Source organism: Danio rerio, chromosome 23 (assembly GCF_052040795.2).
Source record: "Danio rerio strain M-AB ecotype USA chromosome 23, GRCz13ab, whole genome shotgun sequence".
Classification (NCBI taxonomy): Eukaryota; Metazoa; Chordata; class Actinopteri; order Cypriniformes; family Danionidae; genus Danio; species Danio rerio.
In genome coordinates, this window is record NC_141043.1 from 20298901 (window position 1) to 20323973 (window position 25073).

Below are 25073 nucleotides of genomic sequence, written 5' to 3' on the forward strand. Positions count from 1 at the left end.
CTAATAAAAGAGCGTCAGAATTGAGCCGTCGGGCTTCAGAGAGATGGAGTCGGACAGATTTGGCCGCTGATGACCTGCATTGTTCTAAATTGGATTAGCCGTGCGGCGCTGATCACGGGCTTGAAGCAGTTAAATGCGATTTTATAAGATTATAATTGAAAAGGAGTTAAATGTCAGATTAATAGCGGCTTGCGTTTGATGTCCTGTTGGACGATGATTAAGGAGGCGCAGGGATCGTCCGTTTCTGACTTCAGCGAGGGAAGGAAAATGCGGCAGAATACATTACGCTGAGTTTGGGGGGGTGGGATGGGTGTGTGGTCCGCTCCTCTTTGTTGTCTACCTGATGGTTTGAGCCACAGCACGTTGCCTTGTGACCTTTTAAGGGTGTTTTTGACCCCTCCCTCTGCTGTCTGTTCCTATCAGCTGACCCCGCTGACTTCTGCTGACCCCTGGGCATCCTTCTTGATCTCTGGAGGCTCGTTTATACACATACATGTATCCGGTTGCTGTATTTGTATGATGCATTATTCAAGTGTTGGATATTGCAGTCGGCACAGGGCTCAACCATAAGGGTGGCCTGTTGGTCGTGGGTCAGCGTGAGAGACTTTTAAGATCACTTGACGAAGAGCAATCACTTCCCTTTTCAGCCCAGAGCTATTAGATTTGTTGGTCTTGTGCATGCCTTAAAAGCTTTAACATTTGTTTTTTTTCCCTGCTGATTTTTCACCAAGATAATGTTAATATGGCCGGCTAATGTAGATGACTAACTAAATTGAAAGATGACTTGTGGTATTCTTGAGTGCATCAGAAAAAAAGCCAGTACAAAGCAATTGCTAATTTCTGCAGGTTATCATATTCTAGCATATGTGCTAAAAAACATAAAATAAAAATAAAATAAAAAAAGATTTTTGAGGGGTAAAGCTTGTTGCAAGTACTCTTTTTGATAACAAAAACATTAAGTTTGAAATATGTCATACATAGGCAATGTTTTTATGAAAGATATGTTGTGAAGTTTTAAATTTGTAGTTTTGAAATTGTAAATAAACCTTAATATAAATTAATATTAGGGCTGCACAATATATCGTTTCAGTAGTTACTTAGTTTTACAGTTGAAATCAGAATTATTAACCCCGTTTATTTTTTCCTCAAGTCTGTTTAACGGAAAGATTTTTTCAACACATATCTAAACCTAATAGTTTTAATAACACATTTCTAATAACTGATTTATTTTATTTTTGCCATGATGACAGTAAATAATATTTTATTAGATATTTTTAAGACACTTCTATACAGCTTTAAGTAGCATTTAAAGGCTTAACTAGATTAATTAGGTTAACTAGGTTAGGGTTATTAGGCAAGTTATTGTGTAACAATGGTTTGTTCTGTAGACAGTCGAAAAAATATATAGCTTAAAGGGGCTAATAATTTTAAAATGTTTTTTAAAAAGTTAAAATCTGCTTTTATTCTAGTTGAAATGTAACAAATAAGAGTTTCTCCAGACAAAAAAAAAATATTATCAGACATACTGTGAACATTTTCTTGCTCTGTTAAACATCATTTGGGAAATATTTAAAAGAAAAAGAAAAAAAATCAAAGGGGGGCTAATAATTCTGACTTCAACTGTATATAGCACATTTTGTAAATACAGCGTTGCCCAAAGTGTTGAGCACCATCAATACTAATTAAAATACTAAAATAAAGTCCTACAGCACATACGTAACAATGAAAACATAAGACAAACCCTCACCATTACAAAGGCTCAGTTGCTAATGAACAAAGATGCAGTTTTAGAAGGGTTTCAAAAACAGATAAAGTTGGAGCGTATCTATTATGGGGTGGAAGCTTGTTCCTGTATTTTGGGGAGATAACAGCAAAAGCCAGATCCCCACTTCGCTTGCACCAAGACCTTGGTACAGAAAGAATAAACTGATCAAAAGACTTTAGTGACCTACCAGGATAATAAACATGTAGGAGATCTGATAGATAAGATAGTGCCGGATCGTTTAAGGATTTATAGAAAAAAATGAATGACCTAACAGGCAGCCAGCCCAGAGAGGAAAGAACTAGGGATATATGTGTTCATGCTTTCGAGTCCCTGTCAGAAGTCTCGCGGCCGCATTTTGGACTAATTGCAGTCTATTCAGGGCATTTAATAGTCACATCGCAAGATATGCAATGTTGAGTTTGAATTGTAGTTGACCAGGAGCTACAGAATTGTATTTAATGACTGTATTATACAGAACTTATATGACTTCTAGTTCAAATATCTACATTTCTCAGTAAAAACAAGATTATATTGCTTACCCCACTGGCAGATAATTTAACTTGTTTTAAGTAAAAACCTCATTATTTTGAATTATTTCTTCTGAAGGTGAAACCAATATTTTTACTTGCTCTAGTGTTTTTTTTTAGATACTTAGACTAGAAATGAGACAAAGCAAAGTAAGAAAAGTATTTTTTTTCATTGTGATTATTCAATTTCTGTACCTCAATACTGGTAAACATCTTTTGAAAATCTTGTGAAAGTGTATTCATATCGCAATAGTTTTTGCAGAAAAATAAAAGATGGAAACATCAGATTTTTCTATATCGTGCAGCCCTAATTGATTTGATTAAATAAATACACTACAAATTTTTGAGGGGTAAAATGTTTTCATTTTAAATAGTATGTTTTTCTAAAAATCCCCAAAGCCACATTTGTTTTGATTAAAAATGCAGTAGGAGATATTATTGTAATGTAAAATTAAAGATTTATTTTATTTTATTTTATTTAAAGATTATTTTTGTTCCTGTAATCTTTTCTGTAGCTATTACTCCAGTTGCCATTTCTAAATTATCAGTTTAAATAAAACTGCATTAAAATTAAAATATATGATGTATTGTAATTTAATGCATTCTTTCTGGGTAAATGTACTAGTTTCTTTTTTTTTTAAATGTACTGAGACCAAAGTTTTGAACAATAGTGTACATAAACATAAGAACTGTGAAAGTGTTGAGATGGAATGTAAAAAAATAAATAAATAAAAAAAATAAATAAAAAATGAGGGTTATAATTATGTTTGAAAACAATTCCAAGAGCTTAAGTGAGACCAAAGTCTAACACATGCCAATGTGTATACTTCCTAATAAACTGTTGATGTCGAAGTAGTTTATGTTTTACTACCTGCATTAAACAGAATTAGTTAATAGACAAAAATTGTATTTTATTATAATATAATTATTGTATTATATCATATATTAAAAACAGGTTTCTCAAATGCTCTATAGTTCTATAATATGTAAATAATAAACTTTTGTCACCATGTTATTAGTTTCGTTGTCACAAAATATGTTGCAGATATGAAACAATAATGTATTATGGTTAGCTGGCTAATCATTTAACAGGTTTTTAAAATCACAGACATTTTTTACAGATAATTCTGTATATATATATATATAAATAGATATATGTAAATACCTTGCTTTATAGTCAAGTATTTGTATTGTATAAATTATTTAAACTGCAAAATCTCCTTTACAGGAGCAGCCGGAACGAAGTGGCCAGAAGAGTATTCCCCATTAATAATACACTGTCAAATTTGCATGTAAAGTGCCATAACCAATCAGAGTCGGCGCAGGGCTGGTGGTGGGTGGTATTGTGTGATTGGCAGCTCTGGGGGGAAAATGCGTCTGTTTAAACGGAGGTCTTGCCGTGTGGCGGGGTGGCGGGCTTCCCTACAACAACAGCCATGAGCAGATGGGTCCTCGCCCGCTGTCCCTGGGGCAGCTTTTACTTTCGCCTGTCTAATAAATCATCCTTTTCCATCCAGCACATTATACACAGGTATTTCATTGCTTTACAAACCCCGGCACAGCATGCGCAGGCCATTGAGCCGGTTTGAGATGCTCATGTTGATAATGAACACATGTTCCAGATTGTAACTACCGAACGGAACCGTCTGGGCTCTTGAGAGTATTCCGAGACATTCATTTGAGGATATAGGTGGTTATGTGATTAAAAGGAGATGATGGCCGTCCTCCAGAAATGGACAGGCTTGGCATGATGCTGTCCAACTGAGCAGGTTTATCAAATTGAGGAGCAATTTTATAAACCAAGGGAACAAATTAACTTTAATAGCCATTATTAGATAGTCATTACCTTTGCATCTATATATTTGTCATATCAAGAGGGATAAGTTCATCCAAAAATGAAACATTGCTGTCAATTTACTCATTCTCAAGCCATTTAAGTTGGAGGTTTTACTTCAGTGAAACAATTAAAGAAGCTTTTTGACTGAAACAGTGTTTCTTGTGGGTTTATTAATGCAATTCAAAGACTACTGGCAATTTGAGAGCCAAAACAAATACAGTCAAAGCCACATTAATACTTCTGGCTCTAGATGATACATTGAGGAATTATTTATTTTTTATTTTTTTGATTTTATTACTCAAAAAAAAGTGAATAAAAAGTCACCTACTGTACATCTTAGATTACATTTAAAGTGAGTTAATTAACTGTGGTTTGTCATTTATGCGTGAAGTATCATTTCTATATCTTTGTCTTTTCAGCATAGTAAACATTTGTTAAATTGTATTTAGCCAAGCCCACAGTTTGCATGAGTGTTTATTCTGGATAATACTTTTGACTGGTAGTTTTCCTTATCCAGCATTACAGATGTACTTGACAAGGATAAAAAAAACACTCATGTAAAGGAAGTGATGCTGTCAAATGTGGCAAAAAACATTACACTGATTTATTTGATTCATATATTTAAATAGCTGCAGTCATCACAGTCGGTGGGTGCTGCATGCTGTGCCTTTAATATATCGAACAGGAAAATGGACTTATTCAGGGAAACAATTGCTACAAATTGCTTTTCAGAACAAATGATTAATTAAATTTCAGGAAGAGATGAATAGACTGTGGATGTATCAGTTTGAGCTTGCTCCTTCTGTTCATTGAGGTTTAGAAATCGAAATTAAGACTATACAAAACTGTGCAGTTTAAGTATCTTAAGGATTAGCACTTTGTTTTCTCAACATAAATGATGCTTTAAATCGTGTATATTTTTATAAACTATATGGCGATATGGCAAAAATCTCAATAAATATATTGCATTTTGAATAATAAAGAAATATTTTTCAATATAAGTTGTTAATGCTTTCAGATTTAAAAGAGTACCCCAACTATGACTGAAGCCACAAAAATTAGAGGGTGCATTATAGACCATTCTGAGGGATGTATACAATCAATACATCTTGTTTACATCCCTCAAAATGGTCTATAATGCACCCTCTAGGTGACGTATTTCATGTTTCACATTTTACATTTCTATAGCTTCTGAGAGTCCAAAAAGTTCTCCATATTGATAGATAATGTTACGATAGCTATTATAACATCAAAATACAGTATGATTGAATCGCCTCATGTTACAGAAAGCAGGAAATGTTGATGGGCCAATGACGTCATCACATTGAAATGGTCTAAAGCACAACCTATTTCCGGCTGATACATTTTCAGTGGCAAAATTCAGTTCATTTCTAATATCAACACACTTTTAGATTCCCATTGTCGCCTATTTGTGATTGGCTCTTAGATTAATACAGAGTAAAAAAGTCCAGAGCTCATCATTGTTATTGACATTAAATTGATCGCTATTTGATAATATCGGTTTATTTGGCCCATCCATATTATGTACCACCATTTAAATGTTTGTGGTCTTTTCTTCTTTTTGGTTTTTATTTCTTAGAGTTCTCTCTTGCTTGCCAAGGATGAATTTAATTAATCAGAAATCTACTGAAATCATAACAATATGAAACTTTACAACTTAGAAAATCTGTGTAGCTTTTTCACAATGTTACGTGATCTTCAGAAATTATTCTGATGTGTTGATGTACTGTTTGATGTTCTGGGCTGGCTGCCTGTTAGTCTTTCTCGTCACTTTTGGCCAATTGAATGCATTCTTAATGAATAAGAGCATTTCTTTCCTTCAAAAAAGTCTCACTGACCTCAAACTTTTGAAAGATATACCACATTCAGGACATCTATACTACTAAAAAACAGTTTCCCTGATGATAGAAAAAGTTTTTCATCTGAACTTTTCACAACCTTACCCGCAGAATGAATTTGTCTGCTAATAAAATATCAGTTTCACATGCGCACCTTAGAAAATATTTCACACATGTTATTTACTTTTAGATGCTTCAATGCATGCTCTTCAGCAGATAAATGTTCTTACATAGCTATACATACAGTAGTGCAAACCGTTATTGATGCGCGTGAATTAAATATTATCTTGTACATGTTCCTTTAATTACAAAATGATTCATGCGCATTCAGTTGATTTTCAAAGCATTCACACTGGGTGCCTTGCCTTGAGGTCAGTCAGAGTGTAAGCATTTCAGAAATGAATCATATTTTTCATCATAGTAGAATAGATACTGGTTAAAAGTTTGGGATCTAGTAGAGTTTAAAAACGTTTTTAAAAAGACTATTGTGCTCACCAAGGCTGCGTCTATTTAATCAAAAATATAATAAAATGTGAATTATTATTACAATTTCAGAAAATTAAAAATGATTTTTAAATGTCTGTATTTTTTTATCAAATAAACACAACCTTGGTGAGCAGAATAGGCTTCTTTAAAAATATTTTAAAAATCTTACTGATCCCAAACTTATAAGGTGCGTCCCAAATTGCAAACTGTTGCATTATTCTACGCCATTTTGTAGTATAACTAGTTTAAGTAGTGCATTCCCACTGAAAACTCTAAAAATAATAAGTGCACTTCAGCTACCTGGACTCATTTAGCCACTATAATGAACTGTGGAATGAGGGACTCTTCACACACTCAATAGTCGCAGCTTTGCCCACGTAGCGGAAGGGGTAGAGCTTTCTGGCGCTCATGTTGGATTACGTTATTTATTTTGGATTGTGAAAGCAAATTTTTTTTTACGAGAGTAAGTATGCTAAAGTATAATAAAGTATAAGTATAATAAAATTAGTTTATTTCACTAATCTGGCAACCATCAAATTTCGTCAGAGAAACAGTTGGAATTTCCGTGTGCCATTGTGTGCCATTTGAGACACAGCTATAGTGTATATTAAAGGTGCAGTATGTAAGTTTGACACCCAGTGGTTGAACTAGGTATTGCATTCCTATGTCAAAACAAATGCAAGCGCAGGTTGCGAAATTGAGGACCAACAGGAGTGAGTGTGACGATCGAGCCAAACAGCTGATTTCAATTGTCAAATAAAAGCAATGGCATGCGTTAGAAGAAATATTTTCCATATTAAAATGAGTTTTTTGTTCTAACCAACACCTCGAATTAATATGTAAGAAACAGTGGCTGCGTCCGAAACCGCCTACTAATCAGTAGGTACTGCATTTGAATTTAAACCGACTACTCGGCCGTTAGAAAAGTATGTTCTATACAGTATGAATGTGAAAAGTATGAATGGAATTCGGACGTACTACATCCGCTATTTTGTCATGGTCACGTGACCTACCTGTATCAGTTGCGTCAATCACTTCCATTCATGAATTCTCTCGCGGGGCATTATGGGATAGCGCAGCGTGCATGGGATGCGCACTCCAGAATCTCACCGGAAGTAGTAAGTCATCCGGGTACTTCTCGCATACTGATTTTCAAATTCTATGAATTTGAACATACTACTCGGCTCTCATACTGATTTTAGCGTACTTTATAGTACTATAGAGTACTATTTATTTTTTTTGCAACTGAACAACAGTATAAACTGTCAATGATCACCTCAGGTACACTTCATGTGCTTTATTCAGTTTAAAATGCTAAAAATGTGAGTTTGATTGCCATACTACTGAAAGCAGCAGCAAATAGTTCACCTCACATCATGAAAATAAAATAAACGATTTGAAATAAAATTTTAGACTCAAAACCAATACATATCAGTGATTCAGCATGTACATTTAATTATGTTAAAGAGGATTAAAAGGGAATAATTAAACGATAAACCTTACCATTTCGCTGGAGTGCAGTAAGAGCACTATTCTGTGCTTCTGAATAACCGTATTTAAATTTCTGTTGTGTTTCGTCTCTTGCAAACAGCCAAATTGCTTATCCCTGCAAATCTCATCACGAAGCATGTTGTTAGGAAACATGATTACAATGTAACCTGCTCACCTAATGTTTACGCTCGTAATATTTATATTATTTGCTAATTAATAACCTCATGTGGAACTCTGAATCTGCATTTCATTTCGGACTCTTCTACTGTCCAAGACAGTAATAAACAAGAATATTCACTTAGCATGTTTCTTAAATATCTGCAAACATATTTTGGTATTTTTATGCTTTAGAAGAGTCAAAAACTTACATACAGCACATTTAAAGCCCCTCGCAGTTCGCACTGTGCTGTATCTGGCCTGTACCTTTGGTGGTCTCGTTGGGCCTGTGTGTGTGTGTGTGTGTATATGAGTGATGCTGTCACTCAGCAGGGGGTGACTGCTCTCTCTGACAGGCCTCCTCATGGGCCTGTTTGCCTGCCAACATCACAGCCCAATCTGACTTACACATCTATTCTAGTTTTTGCACACACGCCGATATGAGCAATCTTGCTTCAGCTGTCGCACTGACATCTCTCTGGCTCTGTCTCTCTCTTTCTCTCTCTCTGCAGGATGAGTGTTCAGTGAGTAGCGAGGAGTTTGATATGAGTGACCCCACATGGATATCAGCTGAACGTCACGGCACTCTGTCTGACCTGAATCACCCCTCCAGCGCGGATAGGATGCACAGCCCGCAAAACGCACACAAGGAAGAGGACGGTAAGAGTTAACCCACTGATTACTCTAGAGGCTCTAGTAAAGCGCGTGTGTGTAATAAGTCATTTCCTTAATCAGTATTTTTCTCTCGTTGTTCGGTAATTAAATATAAACATCTCTAAAAGGGATGCATAGTGTTGCGTTACACTATATGCATACCTGCCATCGTTTCTGCCATCTCTGAAACTCCGGGAGGGTGTGGTGTGTGGGTGGTGTGGGATGTCTAGGTGTCGGGGGTGAGGTGTCTGAATAACACAGCTAAGTAACTGTACTATGCAGCAAGTTTCGGGCAGCCACTGCGATCAGATACTATAAGTTGGCAATCTGGCGGTGTTATAAACTGTACCAGTAAGCTGAGGATGAAATTACGCTAGTTTTCCTGGAGAAATAACAAAACGGGAGGGTGGCAGGAGATGGGTCTGAAATACGAAAGACTGCCGGGTAAAAATGGAAGTGTTGGCAGGTATGTAAATGTTGGATATTTAAAGTAATAGTTTAATTAAAAGAAACATTTATGAATAAAAGGAGGTACAGTAAGATTTTTTTTTTCGATGACTAAATATTTTTAGCGTTATTTTCCTTGTAGTCAAGCCTGATTGTAGTTTTATGTGTGTTATTTGTGTAGTTTACTGCACTTGTTATTTATTGTGTTTAGAATAGTTGAATAGTTTAGAATTAGTGTGATTGTTACTATATCTGCTACAAAAGACAAATGTTTTTATTCTTTATTAAACAATTTTATTATTATTATTATTTAATCTGTTGTATAAAATGGTCTTAAAGTGTCAAACAAGATTATAGCATTTGTTTGAGACAACTTATCGCATACTAAAATGCCATGACAGGCCTAAAAGGAAGATTCTAGTTTATAAATGCATTTATTTTGTCAAATTACAAGGAAAACTAACGAACAAAAAAATATTTCTATAGGAAAAATGGCTATGATAAAGCTAAATTTTAGTGTCACAATATCTTTTAAAACTTAATGTGACATACTGATTTGATGTTCAAGTATTTGATAATATAGGCATCTGTTGTAACTTGTAAATATTATTGAAAGTATGAGTAAAAAGTACTCGAGTAGTGAGTATTACACTGTGCAAAGCAGATGCTTTTACATGCATGTGTTTGTGTAAACGTAACATTCTGTAGTGCATTTAGATATTAAGGCTATTTGAAGATTTCAGTCATTGTACAGTAAACATGAGCCTTATTCTCATGAAGAGATGAATAGACCATCTTCTCATTAGTGACATTCAGATTGAACAGTCATTGCGTGTAAAGATTTTGGACATCTTTGGACATCTGATCAAATTGTTCATGATGTTGCAAAATTATTATTATTTGATTGGATGGGAATCACAGGACTGATTTTTCATATCCCCATAGACAAGAACAAAATAAGGTAGTGACTGCAGGTTGAAGGAAATTAGTGGAGTAAAAGTACCAGTACAGCACTATAAATGCATTCAAGGGAAAGTAAAAGTACACATTTTGAAAACTACTTAGTAAATTACAATTCCTGAGAAAAAACTACTCAATCACAGTCATTTGGGTAGTTGTAATTTGTTACTTTACACCACTGCCTTTCTTATCATCAGATGTAATGCTTAATATTTTTGTGAAAACTGTGATACATTTCTCACTACTATCACTTCTAGCCAGTTTGATGCATTCTTGCTGAATAAAAGCCAGTGCTTCCCACACATAGACTTCACTTGGGCGGGCTGCCCAGGTATAACAATGGCTGTCCTAGTATACTTAGTAACTTTTTTTACTGTTATTATGAGGCTTTTACACTTTTTTGTATCCACCCAATATATTCAATGATCTACAATACAATGATCTATGTGCACGAGACCTGTCAACACTCCCACAGACAGTCTCACATGCTCTGCATACCCACAGAGACATGTCTTTTTGGGACTTAAAAAACTCTGGCTGGGGTTTCTACATCTCCTAAAATGTCTGGGATTCAGCTTTTGCTTTTGCTTTTGCTTTTTAAAGCTGTCTTTAATCGTGTGGGTTTTTGCATGAAAGCGAGAAAAATATTAAATAATTAATTCTTCGATCTAAACGTCTCAGAAAAACTTCACTATATACTCAACTAAACTGGCTGCTAAACAAGTGTACACCATTAGTAATGGTTAATCAATGCATTTGCCTTATTTAAATAATCTACACATTTTATTATTAAAATTTTTAGAGATATTGTCTGTTTTTATTCCCTTTTTTGTCATTTATTGTTTTTAATTTAATAATGTTAATGTAATACATTTGCTTTTTTATATACAGATCTAAAATGCTTTGGCATTCAAGTTTGCTTTGAACTTGAGAGAGAGAGAAAGAAGCAGATTTTACCTGTCAGTCCTGAATAGCGTAAAAGTAAGAAACATAGTGGATTTCTTTTTTATTTCAACAGATTTTTATTTTTTATTTTACTTTAACCCATTAAAAAGAAACAAAGTATATTAGTGTCATAATACATAAAATTACACTACCTGACAAAAGTCTTGTTTTAGGAACAACAAATAATAACTTGACTTCTAGTTAATCATTTGGCAAAAAAGCGTTCTTGCAGGACTCCCAGAGTTCACCAAGATTCTTTGGATTCACCTTCAATCCATCTTACCCCAGACATGCTCAATAATGTTCATGTTTATTGACTGGGCTGGCCAATCCTGGAGCACCTTAACCTTCTTTGCTTTCAGGAACTTTGATGTGGAGGCTGAAGTATGAGAAGGAGCGCTTTCTTGTTGAAGAATTTGACCTCTTTTGTGGCGTTTAATGTAATGGGCAATACAAATGTCTTGATACCTCAGGCTGTTGATGTTGCCATCCACTCTGCAAATTTCTCGCACACCCCCATGCTGATTATAACCCCAAACCATGATTTTTTTCCTTCACCAAACTTGACTTATTTCTGTGAGAATCTTGAGTCCATGCGGGTTCCAATAGGTCTTCTGCAGTATTTGTGATGATTGGGATGCAGTTCAACCGATGATTCATCTGAAAAATCTACCTTCTGTCACTTTTCCAAATGATCAACTAGAAGTCAAGTTATTATTTGTTGCTCTTACAACTAGGATCGTCGACAAACTTTTGTCAAATTGTATAGTTCAATTATGTTTTGTTTGTGGCTTATAGTTAGTCTTGTGATGTGGGTAAATAATGTGTTTCAATCCAGCTTCCACCGCAAGTATATTTCAAACCTATGGGAAGCACTGAAGCCATTCCAAATTTTTGACCAGTGGTGTAGATGAATATATATTCATATATGAATAAAAATTCATAATATATTAACTGGAAAACATATTGTTAGAAATGTACAGTGTTATTTACTTCTGCTAAAACTTTAGGTAAGGCTTAAGGAAAATTCTTATTGAGGTTTTGGGAAGTGTTATTGAGAACAGAGAAAGAGAGAGAGAGAGAGAGAGAGAGTATGTGTGTGTGTGTGTTTTTGTGTGTGTGTGTGTGTGTGTGTGTCAGCAGATGAAGCATGTTCTTTTATACACATGCTGTTTGAGAGCAGTGGAATGGCCAGAATGAGGCGAGAAGAGATGTAGGTATCGATTGTGATCGAGTGGCCTCCTCCCTGCTGCTTTCAAGGGAAGAGAAGGATCTGGACAAAGAGAAAAATTCATAGACGAATGGAGATAAGGAGAAAAAGAGCGATGGAAAGAGAGAGCAGCGAGTATATAGAGTGGTGTGGGCATGTTTTTAAATTGCTAAAGGAAAAGTACAGTTGAAAAAATCATTTATTCACACTTGTATCGTCTCAAATCTGTATTCTCTTCATGAACTTCCATGACCCTGAAGGCTCTGCATTTAGATAATGACGGGCAAAGCAGAGAGCGTTTTTCCTCTCCCTCCCCTTTTCCTCCACCTATGGTGCAAATATAACTGTAATCTTTCTACATTGAAGGCAAGTGCAAAAAGCTGCTTTTGAAAGACACATACATACAGTTTTCTTTTCAGATGCTTAGGATAAACATATAGGCTGAATGCAGACGTGGACACACACCCACACACACATGCGAACACTGAGCTTCTGAATCACAAATCGAGCCCTCCCAGCAGACACCTTTTCTTGCTCCTTCAGCCATGACAAGTGAACTCTCTCTTCAGAGAGAATCAATGAATTCCTATCAGAAATACATTGATTTCGAATAAGATTCAGCAAACTCTCTCTGCTCATGACAGTAATGCTGCAGTTCTTAAAGGGTAATTCACCTTACAATGATCATTTGCTCTTCTGTCACTCGACAATATCATTTAATCTTATGTCACTCCAACACTGACAAAAAGAGATACATATTGATGAACGGAGGTTAACTTTCATAATATGGATTTATGTCTATATTTTTCGGTTTTGCAAAAGAAAATAGTTTAAAGCCCCATTCATATCACCAGTGCTCCTATTCATTTCAATGGAGAGCTGGCCACTTCAAGCGACATGAGTGACAGTGACCATTTGCGACAAAACTTTAGAAAGGCTCTACTTTATGCAAATAAGAAGCGACTTTCACAAGTGATCACCAATAGGAGGGAAGTTAGTGGAGAGCATATGATTCATCTGCTGCAGTGGGGTTATGGCTACACAATTCAGGTTGTGCTCACTGTGCAGACAGACTGGCATTTTCACTTTATATGTAGATATTTAACTTCAATGGCAAACTTCACGCATTGGTTTCTTGTTGACATTAAACTCTTTATCTACCAATTGACATTTCGCTAAGCCCCGCCCTCCCTAGTTACTATTGTTACGCCTGTCAAGCTTTCGTGCCTGGCACATCTTTTACAATATGTATGCGCTGGTGTCAGACATTCCCAGGGATATAACTAGTCATTTTTGGAACACAGGTGAGATATCCAGGAAAGCCAGACAAAAAAAGACTGCAGTATGCATTGCAGGTGTATATTCACGACTTAATGTGCAACCGATTAGAAAATGATTGAATCGAAATTGAAGCTAGGTTAGCCTAGCCACCTCATATGCTGACTATTCAACAGTTTAGTTCATAATACCAAATTAAACCTCTTTTTAAAATTTCTCTATTTTTAGCCAAAAAAGCCTGATAGACTAATTGTAGTGCAATGAAATATAGAGTGACTAACCGACGAGGAAACACGCATGGACAGTGCTTCTACATAATTCATTCATAGAAAGAAAAGGCCAGAAAGGGGAAATTGATGGATTTGTGCCAAATATTATCACCATTGACCCATAACAATGCACAGTACCTATAACTGTCAGTATGTTTGTGTGCTTTTTATACTGTTTCTATTCTAATTTGCAGTTAGGTGAAATAAATAATTTAAAATTCAAATCAAAGTGTCAATAGCAAAAGCGAACAAATAAATCCCAGCAAATATAAATCAGACATAAAATATAAAAGCAGACACTAACCTGCTAAAACATCATCCCCATTAACTAAATCTCCAAAAGATTGCCATTGCCATCTATCACTGAATGTTTCAGCAATATTGAAAACAAAACCAACCTAACTCCGCTCCTTTAGTGCCCCTGCTTGATCCACGCTGACATTTCTCCCCTAGGATTTTAGGTTTTGAAAACTTAAAAAATGTCACGACCCCGTCCAAAATTTTAGGATACCAGTATCAGATTTGTACATGACTAGGTTGGCATTAGTCCCTATGTATTTTTAATAATTATCTAATTAATTAATATTTACGAATTGCATTATAAATGTGTCAATCTCATTGTAAATTCATAGCAGTGAGACAGACCGTCCACATGATCTTCTGATTGGCTGTGATTTCTAATTGATTTTTTTTTTGCATCTCAACTCGCAGTCCAATTTCTTGTTGCAGAAATCCCATCATGATGCTTAGAGTCGAGTGTAAGTTTCAAAAAACGTGCTGCAACTTTCTAAAGTGACTTATATAATGCTATTAGCATCAAGAAGATCCATAAAGTGGACACTTTTGTTTGTTTGAATAGTGCATTTTCAACATGCTGGTAAAATACTGCCATCTAAATGTGCGGTTCCTGGTCAGAATGAGCTGCAAAGTGCATTAGATAGAATGGCATTTCTATTTGCATTTATACAGGCATTACTACATTTTCTATGCTTGTTTGTAAATTAGATTTGGTGCAAGAGAATTAGAGAAGAATTTTAAATAGATGTTAAGAGTAGGGCTGCTCCAAAGATCAGTATCGGCCAATAATCACATTTCATGACTCGATCGGTAGTCGCCAGTCTGGCCAATCTCATGGAGCAATCACAAGTGTTATAGTTTATAGTTATAGCTTACAAGCAGAGGAAGATGCACAGGCGCTCTCATATAGCCTAAGCTGAAGTAAAATAAATGAATTGTTTTCTGTAAAGCTGCTTCTGGCCATGACATGTTCACACCTAAATGGTTATAAGGTATTATATGCAGCATCCTTAATTTATTCTCTTAGGTAAAACAAGATCTTCCCTTAAGGAACATTCATAGAGAAAAATTGTGCTTAATTCATTATGAAGCTTGAATCATCAGAATCGGTATCGGCTGATAACCATGACAAGGAATCGGTACTCCGTATCTGCTGCAAAAATCCTGATTAGAGCATCCCTAGTTAAGAGAGTAAAATAGTACATGTTTCAAGCTCTCCATGTCTTGAATTTCATGGTAAAAGTATGACATTATAAATTATAGAACATAATGAAATGTAAGCTGCTTTGGATAAAAGCACCCCTGGAATGCTTTAATGTAAAACTTTAAAATGGACATAAAAACAGTTGGCGAGTGCTGCTGACCTTTGAATCTTCTCTCATGGAGGTCCGGCGTGGGCACAGGCCTCACTGAGGCCCATCAGATGAGAAAGACCCACTGAACCCTTCTATCAGCTGGAATCTGACAAGAATGTAAAGAGTTGATGATGATGAAGGAGGAAGAAAGATGGAAAAGAGATAAAAGAGAAAAAAGAGGGAGGTCATGTAATCAAGACCACTCTCTTTGGCTGATTAGAGTTGCTCTTGAAAGTGAAATGTTCTGCCACATGAAAAAACCTCAGTCACCTCAGGCTGATTTCAGATTGTCTGAATAGGCAAATGCGATCTTATTTTCTTCTACAAGTTTCTTCTTATAGGTGCTCACATATTAGGTGTAGTCGTCTCTTTTCTTGTCTTGTACCTATTTAACCTCTTGTAAAAAGTTAATGATTGTCTAGAATGCACAATTGCTGTTAATCTCAAGCCAGCTTTGCAGTTTAACCTGTGGACTAAAAACAGATGGTATCTTACTTGAGTAACTTGTTAATTCATGTAGCTGTTGCATTCTTGTCATTTAAACTGGACAATTTGTGAAGTGACTATTTATTTTATATTTAGATGTTGATCTTTAGTAGTTTGTCTAGCTAAATGCTTTAAGGCCTTTGGTGAAAGTACATTTGAACAAAACCATGCCAAAACAAAGTTGCTACTGGAGTTTAAAACAACTTGCTATGGCAGCTTTATGGAAATCTGCAGGAGTGTCTTTTTACACCCACCTCTGTTCACCTTTTTGCAGAGGTATTTTGCACTGACTTTGCCTAGTTTGAACATTAAAATGATAATGTCTTCCCCCTCCTCACAGCACAAATGGTGTAGAGAGTAAGATCTGTTGTAGTGGAAACTTTTGACACGATTGACACAAGTTCAAATCCAGAACTTGCCAAACTCGTTGTTTCCCCCCCCCTTCATTACTTACCATATCACAAAAGCATTTATGGATAGTTGTAGTTGATTGTCTTATTAACCCTAACTGTCTGCTCTACCAAGTGTTTGACCGTGTTTTTGACTGATTAAAATAATGACTGTTAAATAAACTGTTTTAAATAATGCTTTACACTACACAGCATTGTTGGTTTGCAAAAAATCAAACAAACACAATCCTGTTGCATTACTACACTTGATTTTGGTTTTGGTGTAAAAAAAAAAAAAAAAGCAAAAACATGTTAAATGAGAATCAGAATTATTTTACAGAATAATTAAATAAATAGAGATTATTTAGCATAAAAAATGTTTTATTTTGATTATGTTTTAAATAAACTGGTCTAAAACTTTTAACGCTTCTAACTAATTTTCTGATTTTCATAGTATATGTATTCTTGTACTTTTAACATAATCCAACATATCAACCATGTGCAAGAAGTTGATATTTTAAAAATTAAGTGTAAAAAGCTTCTAAATATACTGCACATAAAAATGCAGTTTTTACCTGCAATATGGTGTAAATAGAATATATTGTTATAAGCAGATGCTGCTGAAAAGTTCTCTCTGGCTGGCATCTCCCTTGAACTACCATTGGTTCATGGAGATTATGTAATGGGGAGGTGTGGCTACGTGGCTCTGCCTTTTTTGATTTGAAAGTCCTCTTTTGCTCATTTATTCTGTTCAGTCTATTGAGTATAAAAAACAGAAAGAAGAAACATCTCAGAGGTTGACATAAAGTGTTTTGTGCCTATGATTATTGGGCCAAATTTTTTATTATTATTATTTTTTAAGGAGTTCAAAAGAAAATTGCTGTTAGTTTACTTGCCGTCAGCCCATCTAATGTAGGCAACTTTTTTCTTTAGCTGATAATTAAAGATTGTTAGCTGAAACCCAGTGCTCGGTGATTCATGAAATGAATGTCATTGGCTAACGGGACCTAATGGTTCAAAAAAGGTCCAACAAAACTAATGCGATGATTGGAATGTGCAAGAAACTGAACCTTATAGTGCTCAGCATATATAAGTACAGCCCTCACAAATCTATCTTTTACTTTCGTATTTTTAATAGAAAGCTATACAATGTTATATTTGTGCAGATACATTAGATTAGTCTGTACTGAAGCCAAATCTGGAGCTTATCTAACAAAATAAGTTACGATAACTGTTCAAAAACTAGTACACTCAAATTTATGTTATAGAAAAATATTAATTACACATTTTTAAAAGAAGAAAAATCCAGAATTTTTTTTTTCAATATTTTGCCTGAATTTAATTGTATTATCTTTTAATTTCTAATTATGTTTAGTGACTAAAATATTATTTTAATAAATATATCTGTTTAATAAATCTGTTTTGTTTAAATGCACTAACATACATTTCCTATATTCATTGAGAAATTGATAGAAATGTTCATTTTCAATATTGGGTGTACTCAATTATGCTGAGCACTGTATTTACAACATTATCAGCTTTAATCCACAGCTTCTGCAATCCCCAGCCTTCGCTCAGTATGTTCAGGTGTACCGGTCTTGTTTGTGTAGGTGTTTTACATGTGGTTTGTGTGTGATCAGAGTGTTGTTCCTGACACTGAGGCTCCCGCTGCTTGTAGTCTTGTTTTGGTGTCCTCTCTCTGTGCTAGAGCCCGAGGTCAGACTGTTAAAATGGAGAAAGAGAAGAGAGTGGGGGAATGATTGAGATGGAGCTGCAGAATGAAGAAAATTTACTTAACACCTCAGTATGAGGTAGAAACACACATGTAGTGGAGTTCACTGATTTAGATAAAGGAGCTGAGAACAATGGAGCCATGTTCTCTGAACAGATGCCGTCAAGGTCACGGTCTGCCCCAAAGCACTGCACTTCTCCTGTACATCACTGCACCCCGTGATTGGCCTGGAAAGCTTCATCAGATCCCTCTGTTGTGGTGTATAATAGAGCTGAGATACTGCATTAAACCAGCCTTTATTAGTGATTGAGCCCTGCAGCAGTAAGGTAACTAGTATTTAATAAATGGAAACAAGTGATTCATATTCTTACCTGGCTAGTGTGCATTGAAAAGGGTTGTTAAGCTACATCAATGTAGCCAAACAGAATTTATTTTCGTTGAGTTTTAAAAAGTTCCACATTTACATGACAATGTTTTCAAAATGGTCCATGTTTGCACTTTGCACTATAGGCAAAACACTGTAGGTATACCTGTTCAGTATTTGGCTCTGTTACCCTGGATGTAAACAAGGAGGTAAGTTTATGAAGGAAGTGGTGATCACTTGGCGCTGATGTGTATGTAGAATTTACCATCTTTATAAGATGCATCTTTGCTTTTGGTTGTATTGTGAAGTAAATCCACTCTTTGCTTAAGGATCATTAGCAAACATGAGCAACAACAACAACAACACTATCCCTCACTCCACCTGTGTTGTGTGTTTGTTCATGCTTGCCTTTAATATACACCTGTCATTGTTTTTAATAACTCTCGTTTTCAGGTGTTTACATCGATATTACAATGGCGGTGTTTTAAAAAATTTCTGCTTTTTACTTCATCTTTTTATAGTACTAAAAAAAGACGTTGTCGTGTAGATTAACAGGCAAAATGCATAAAAAGTGCCCAGTTTTTGCCTATAAACATTGTTGTGTAAATGGCTTCTTAGTTAGAGCCTTTACTGTTTAGTGTGGAAATATAACTGATTAATTGTAATTGAGCATGCAACATGTTGCTGACAGCTAGCTCTCTGCAACTCTCATATAGTCACCCACTGAAGCTAAGCAGGCCTTCACCCGGTCAACACCTGCATGGGAGACCACATGGGAAAGTTGTCATGTTAGTGAGACCAGCAGGGGCGCTCAACCTGCGGTCTGTCTGGGTCCTTATGCCCCAGTACATTAATGGGGACACTATACTGTCAGTGAGCACCGTCTTTCGGATGAAATGTTAAACCTGACTCTCTGTGGTCGTTAAAAATCCCAGGATGTCTTTTGAAAAAGAATAGAGGTTTAACCCTGGCATCCTGGCCAAATTTGCCCACTTGCCTCTGTCCATCATGGCCTCTTAATCATCCCCATATCATAAATGTCTTCATCATTCTGTCTCCTCTTCCACCAATCAGCAGGTGTGTGGTCTGGCGCAGTATGTCTGCCGTTACGTCATCCAGGTGCTGCACACTGGTGGTGGATGAGGAGATTCCCCCCAAAAATGTGTAAAGCGCTTTGAGTGTCCATAATAAATATAAATGTAAGGAATTATTATTAATTATTATTATGTCTACATATCACAAAATATCCCCAGGACACAACAAATGTATTATTTACGGTAAATCAATAAAAAAAAAAATAATACAAATAATTAAAAGTAATCTTATTTCAGACAGTGTTAAAATAGGCTTCACATCATACTAAGAGGAATATACTTCAAATATCAATATTAAAAAGACAGCCTTAAAAATAATATGATTTTTGATCACAAAATATAACATGTTAATGACACAGACAGGTACCCTTTGAAAAGATACTCCCCTGAATTTGTACTTTTTATTTGTGATCGGCATGTTCTTATTATGTATTGTAGAATTTTTGTTGAATCACTCTAAAAAGTATCAAACTGCATAAAAAGAGCTCGCTGCACTTTCATAATGTCCAGATGAACACTGGTCACGGTGCACCTTTGTGTCTAATGACAGGTTTCCTGTGTCTCATCAGAGTTGGTCATAAGCTGAAGCTCAGGGTCGCTCCAGCTTGAGTGATTCAGACCTGCTATTAGTGCTTGGATGGATTTGAATGACCTTTGTCATTACATGGGTGGATTTGTTTCAACCCTAGTGGCAAAGTAACTCAAAGGACAAATGCAGCCGAAGCCCAGAGCCTGTGCCGAGTGTCGAGTCTGTATATGTGTGTGTTTGAGAAAGTAGGCCATGTGAAAATGGCAGTGTGACTTTGACGGTTTTCCCTCTAGAGGCTAGGGATAGAGGTCAAGTGTAAAAATAAATAATTAGATAAGCGTGTGAAGCTCCTACTTTTATTTAATGCTCACTAAAGGTGTGATTGTCCTGGGGGCTATTAGACATGGATATCACAATACTGTCCTTATGTCCAACACTTCTCCTGCTCAGAGTGGTCCATGGTGGTGGTATGAGCTTTAGTTTGAACTCAACTGATCATGTGACCAATTTGTCAATATTTAAATGTTGGGGTCATTCATTTTTTTTTGTCAAAATACAGTAGACTGGTAATACTATATGAAATGTGAAATATTAAATAAAATAACTATGTTTACAGATATTTTAATTAACGAAGAAGTAATAAATGTAGTTGATCCTTTTAAATATTTAGGTATAATTATTAACCTAATTTAAATTTTAAAAAACACATTAAGAATGTTTTCTAAAGTGCTAGAGCAAGTCTGAGGATTTAGAGAAACAGTAGGCATCAGTTAACTGTGGCTGCTGTTAAACTTTTTATGAATACAATGATTTTCTTTTGTTTATCTTATTGTGCTACTAGCTATTGTGTAACATTAATACTACATTAAAACTATTGTATGTTATCTATAAACAAACTGTACAAATTTTAGCTAAAAAGCCAAGGAAATATCATCACTGTAACGGTATTGAACAACATGAATTACTAACATTAGGCAATTTTTAATTTGATGCTGATTAGGTTAGATTTCCTGTAAAATTTGTTTTTTCAAGACAGTATCTCCAGCAGAAAAGATGTCTAAAGATACCATTTTAAATTGTTAAGAAACCTGTGTTCTTAAAACTAATAAAGACAGAAGAAGTCAAAGATTCGTTTGAAATATTTAGCCTGAAATGTTTACTGCTCCAAAATATTATAGATCTTTCAAAAAATAAAATACATTGTTTTCACTTTGTAAAAAAAGTTACATTTTTTTACCTAGACATTTAAAAAGAATATATTTTAGAGCACCAAAGATGGAATAAAATACCCGTGAATATTAGTGAGAGCACCACTTTCAATCATTTTAAAACTGTTTTTAAAATTTGGCTTAAAAAAATCAAATACGCAACCACTGATTTTTATTTTTTTGACTATGATGTATGATATGTATTGTATTGTATTGAAAGTAAATATTGCATTATTTTAAATTGTTAAACTTGTTACAGGGACTACAGATGTAAATTAGCTATATAGCTAAATCTGGCACAACATGTCATGTCGTACATTGTCCCTGTATAAATAACTAAAATAAATAAATAAATGAATAAAATATTCTATTTGAATATAGGTTAAAATGTGATGCAGTGATTTTTAGTGGGATTTATTTAGCTTTTAGTCACAAATCATTCTGATATAACTGTTTGCTGTTTTAGAAACATTTCTGAATGCGGCAAGTATTGAAAACTAGGGATGTCCAGATCGGTTTAAGTGATTAGATATTGGGCCCAATCACGCGGTTTCAGACTCGATCGGAATCTGACGTTACCGATATATATATATATATATATATATATATATATATATATATATATATATATATATATATATATATATATCGGTAACGTCAGGTTCCGATCGAGTCTGAAACCGCGTGTTTGGGCCCGAAGTTGAAGTCAGAATTATTAGTCACCCTGTTTATTTTTTCCCCCAATTTCTGTTTAACAGACAGTATATTTTTTCAATATATTTCTAAACATAATAGTTTTAATAACTCATTTCTAATAACTAATTTATTTAATCTTTGCCGTGATGACAGTAAATAATATTTGTCTAGATATTTTAAGACACTTTTATACAGCTTAAAGTGAAATTTAAAGGCTTAATTAGATTAATTAGGTGACTATGCAGGTTAAGGTAATTAGGCAAGCTATTGTATATTGATGGTTTGTTCTGTAGACTATCAAAAAAGAATAAAAAAAAATATTTATATATATATAATTTTGACCTTAAAATGGTGTTTAAAAAATGAATAACTGCTTTTTTCTAGCCGAAATAGAATAAGACTTTCTCTAGAAGAAAAAATATTATCAGACATACTGTGAAAATTTCCTTACTCTGTTAAACCTCATTTGGGAAATATATAAAAAGAAAAAAAATCAAAGGGGGGCTAATAATTCTGACTTCAACTGTATGTATATATATTATTTTTTAACATATATTTTTTAACACTATAGTTATGCAGTGGCACAGAGTTAGACATCTTTCTTGACTTCACATGGAATCAAAAACGTGTGCAGCATGACACTGTTGCAGAGATGCTATTGGTTAAATGCTGGCAAAGTAGAACACGGAAGCAGCTTGAAGCAGAAAGCGCAAGTATGTCTGCGGTCTGGACTCTGGAGGTATTATAATGTTGATAAAGACAACATTGCCATAGCCAACTATGAGATATGGAAACTTGGGATTCTTTGCCAGGTATTGTTTGAGGTGCTATTTGTTTTTATATTATATTATTTTTATATTTACTGTTGCACTGAAGTCCAAAAGTGTAGAATTTATGTTATTTATTATTTGATTGTTCAACCTCTGCTCTGTTTGTTAACAGAGTTGTTGAATGTTAAAATAAGGTTAGTTAAAAAATAAGGAACAATTGGATCTGTTTCTTCCCTCTTCTTTATTTTTTTAAATGTATTATAGACGTATCAGATAAAATTTCGGTATAAGTAGATACTCAAAATCAAATGACTTGGACTCGGACTCGAGGGCAAAAAAACCTGATCGAGACATCCCTGTTGAAAACAATAGAGTTGCTTTTAGTGAAAGACAAACATAAATTAAAACATTAACATTGCAAATTCAGTGTTCTAATTATATTGTAAAATATCTAAGTAATTATAAGAAAGTAATTATATTATATTGTAAAAAAGTTTTTACTGCCACTTTTGAACACTTAATTACATGTTTGCAAAATATAAATGTAATAAAAAAATTATAAAAGTGTTACCAACTCCAAACCTACAAACAGTTGTTGATGTATAGTATAAGTGTGCTAAATATGTTATATATTATGTTATATATATATATATATATATATATATGTATATATATATATATATATATATATATATATATATATATATATATATATATATATATATATATATATATATATATATATATATATATATATATATATGTGTTATTATGATATATTAAGTGTATCGAACTGAGTAATAACTGCAACAAAATGATAAAAGTTCAATCAATTGTGATGAAGAGTTTTGTTCCAAAGCATAAATGAAAATAAATGAGCCAATTCTGTTTAAATACACAGTCATACAACTGTTCGTAAGCATGAAAGATGTGTTTGTGTTTGTGTGTGTGTGAGGATACCTCTGGCTGCACTAGAATGCTTGTCAACAGGACTTGCAGAAAATCAGAGGCCCAAACATCAGTAGATCTGTCAGAGTTAAATGCTCTATCAGCCCTCTCTTTACCACTTCTCTCCTGTACTAACCTCCGTTCATCATCACAGCTCCTGTCACCTCCTCTCTCTCTCTCTCTCTTCTCTTCACACCAGCGCTCTCTGTGTTCATCCTTTAGACAGCAGATGTCTCTGATCTGCTCTGAACTGTCTCAGGGTTTACAGAGATGTCTAATGACAACATCCGCAGCAGGTACAGTCATTAAAAGCAGAACAAGCGAGTGTTGATCCACATTTTCCACCAGGAAACCATTTTAGTCTTGATTGAATGGGCAAGCTGAAGCCCCCAATCAGAGCTGCCACTCACTCAGGGCCTGTTTACACCTGGTGTTCACGTGTGTTTTGGTCAGTTGAGTCACAAGTACACAGGGGAGACACATTCCCGTTTAAATCTGACATTTAAATTCATTTCTACCACTTTCCTACACTTCTCTGATGCAGTAGGAGGCATTTACTGTAGACTGTACTCATTTTTTTTGTCATTTTGTCAACATTTATAAAGCTTAAAGTACAAAAGAAATAAAATACATCATTTTTTTTTTTACATTTGTTTGTCTCTAATACAAAATGTATGGTTATCATAAGCAAAGTTTAAATCAGTTTGGCCAGCAAATCACCAATGCAACACATTATATTTAAAAGAAATGTTTTGTGGCTGTTTGTACACATTTGAGTACATACTTTCAACCAAAACAGTTGAATTTAGTATAAAATTGTGTGAAATCCTGTTGTGCACCTTTGGATGTGATACAAAATGGTCAATACTAGACATTCACTGTTATTCAGTAATTCAATATATAATAATAATAATAAACTTCCACAATATTGATGTCATGGACACTTCAAAATACTGTGAATAATGAATTATTATTTAAACTTTTAGAGTGCTTTTTAAGAATATTTACGTTGTATTTGTGTGGTGTTTATACCAGCACCAAAGGTTTGGAGACTTACTTGGTTAATTAGCTTAATAGTTCAAAAATTTATATTTTAGCACATTAATCAGGATTAATTAATAATTAATCCTACTACATGCACAAATATTGATTGAAAATTTTGTGACTACTTATAGGGCTATTGAACCCTTGCTGGCCACTTTAATAGGTATACCTGTCCAACTGCTTAGAAATGCAAATTTTTCATAAGTGCAGCAACCCAATGCATTTAGGCATGTAGACATGGTCAAGATGAAATGGAGCATCAGAATGGGGAAGAAAG

The 25073-nt window shown here is 34.6% G+C and overlaps 1 protein-coding gene and 1 long non-coding RNA gene across 19 annotated transcripts in view; one reads left to right on the top strand and one right to left on the bottom strand.

Moving 5' to 3' along the window:
- nol4lb (nucleolar protein 4-like b) overlaps nt 1-25073 on the top strand; it is a 205818-nt gene that overhangs the window by 96630 nt on the left and 84115 nt on the right. For all 18 annotated transcript variants that reach the window (XM_087306217.1, XM_087306219.1, XM_087306218.1 and 15 more), the window contains one exon: nt 8634-8781. In XM_087306217.1, the coding sequence (XP_087162343.1) occupies nt 8634-8781 (148 nt within the window). The remainder of the gene's footprint in view (nt 1-8633; nt 8782-25073) is intronic.
- LOC147831270 (uncharacterized) lies at nt 15232-16568 on the bottom strand. Its single transcript, XR_015523388.1, has 3 exons — nt 16477-16568; nt 15546-15642; nt 15232-15360 (listed from the first exon to the last, which is right to left on the bottom strand). It is a non-coding gene; the product is annotated as an uncharacterized LOC147831270 (long non-coding RNA).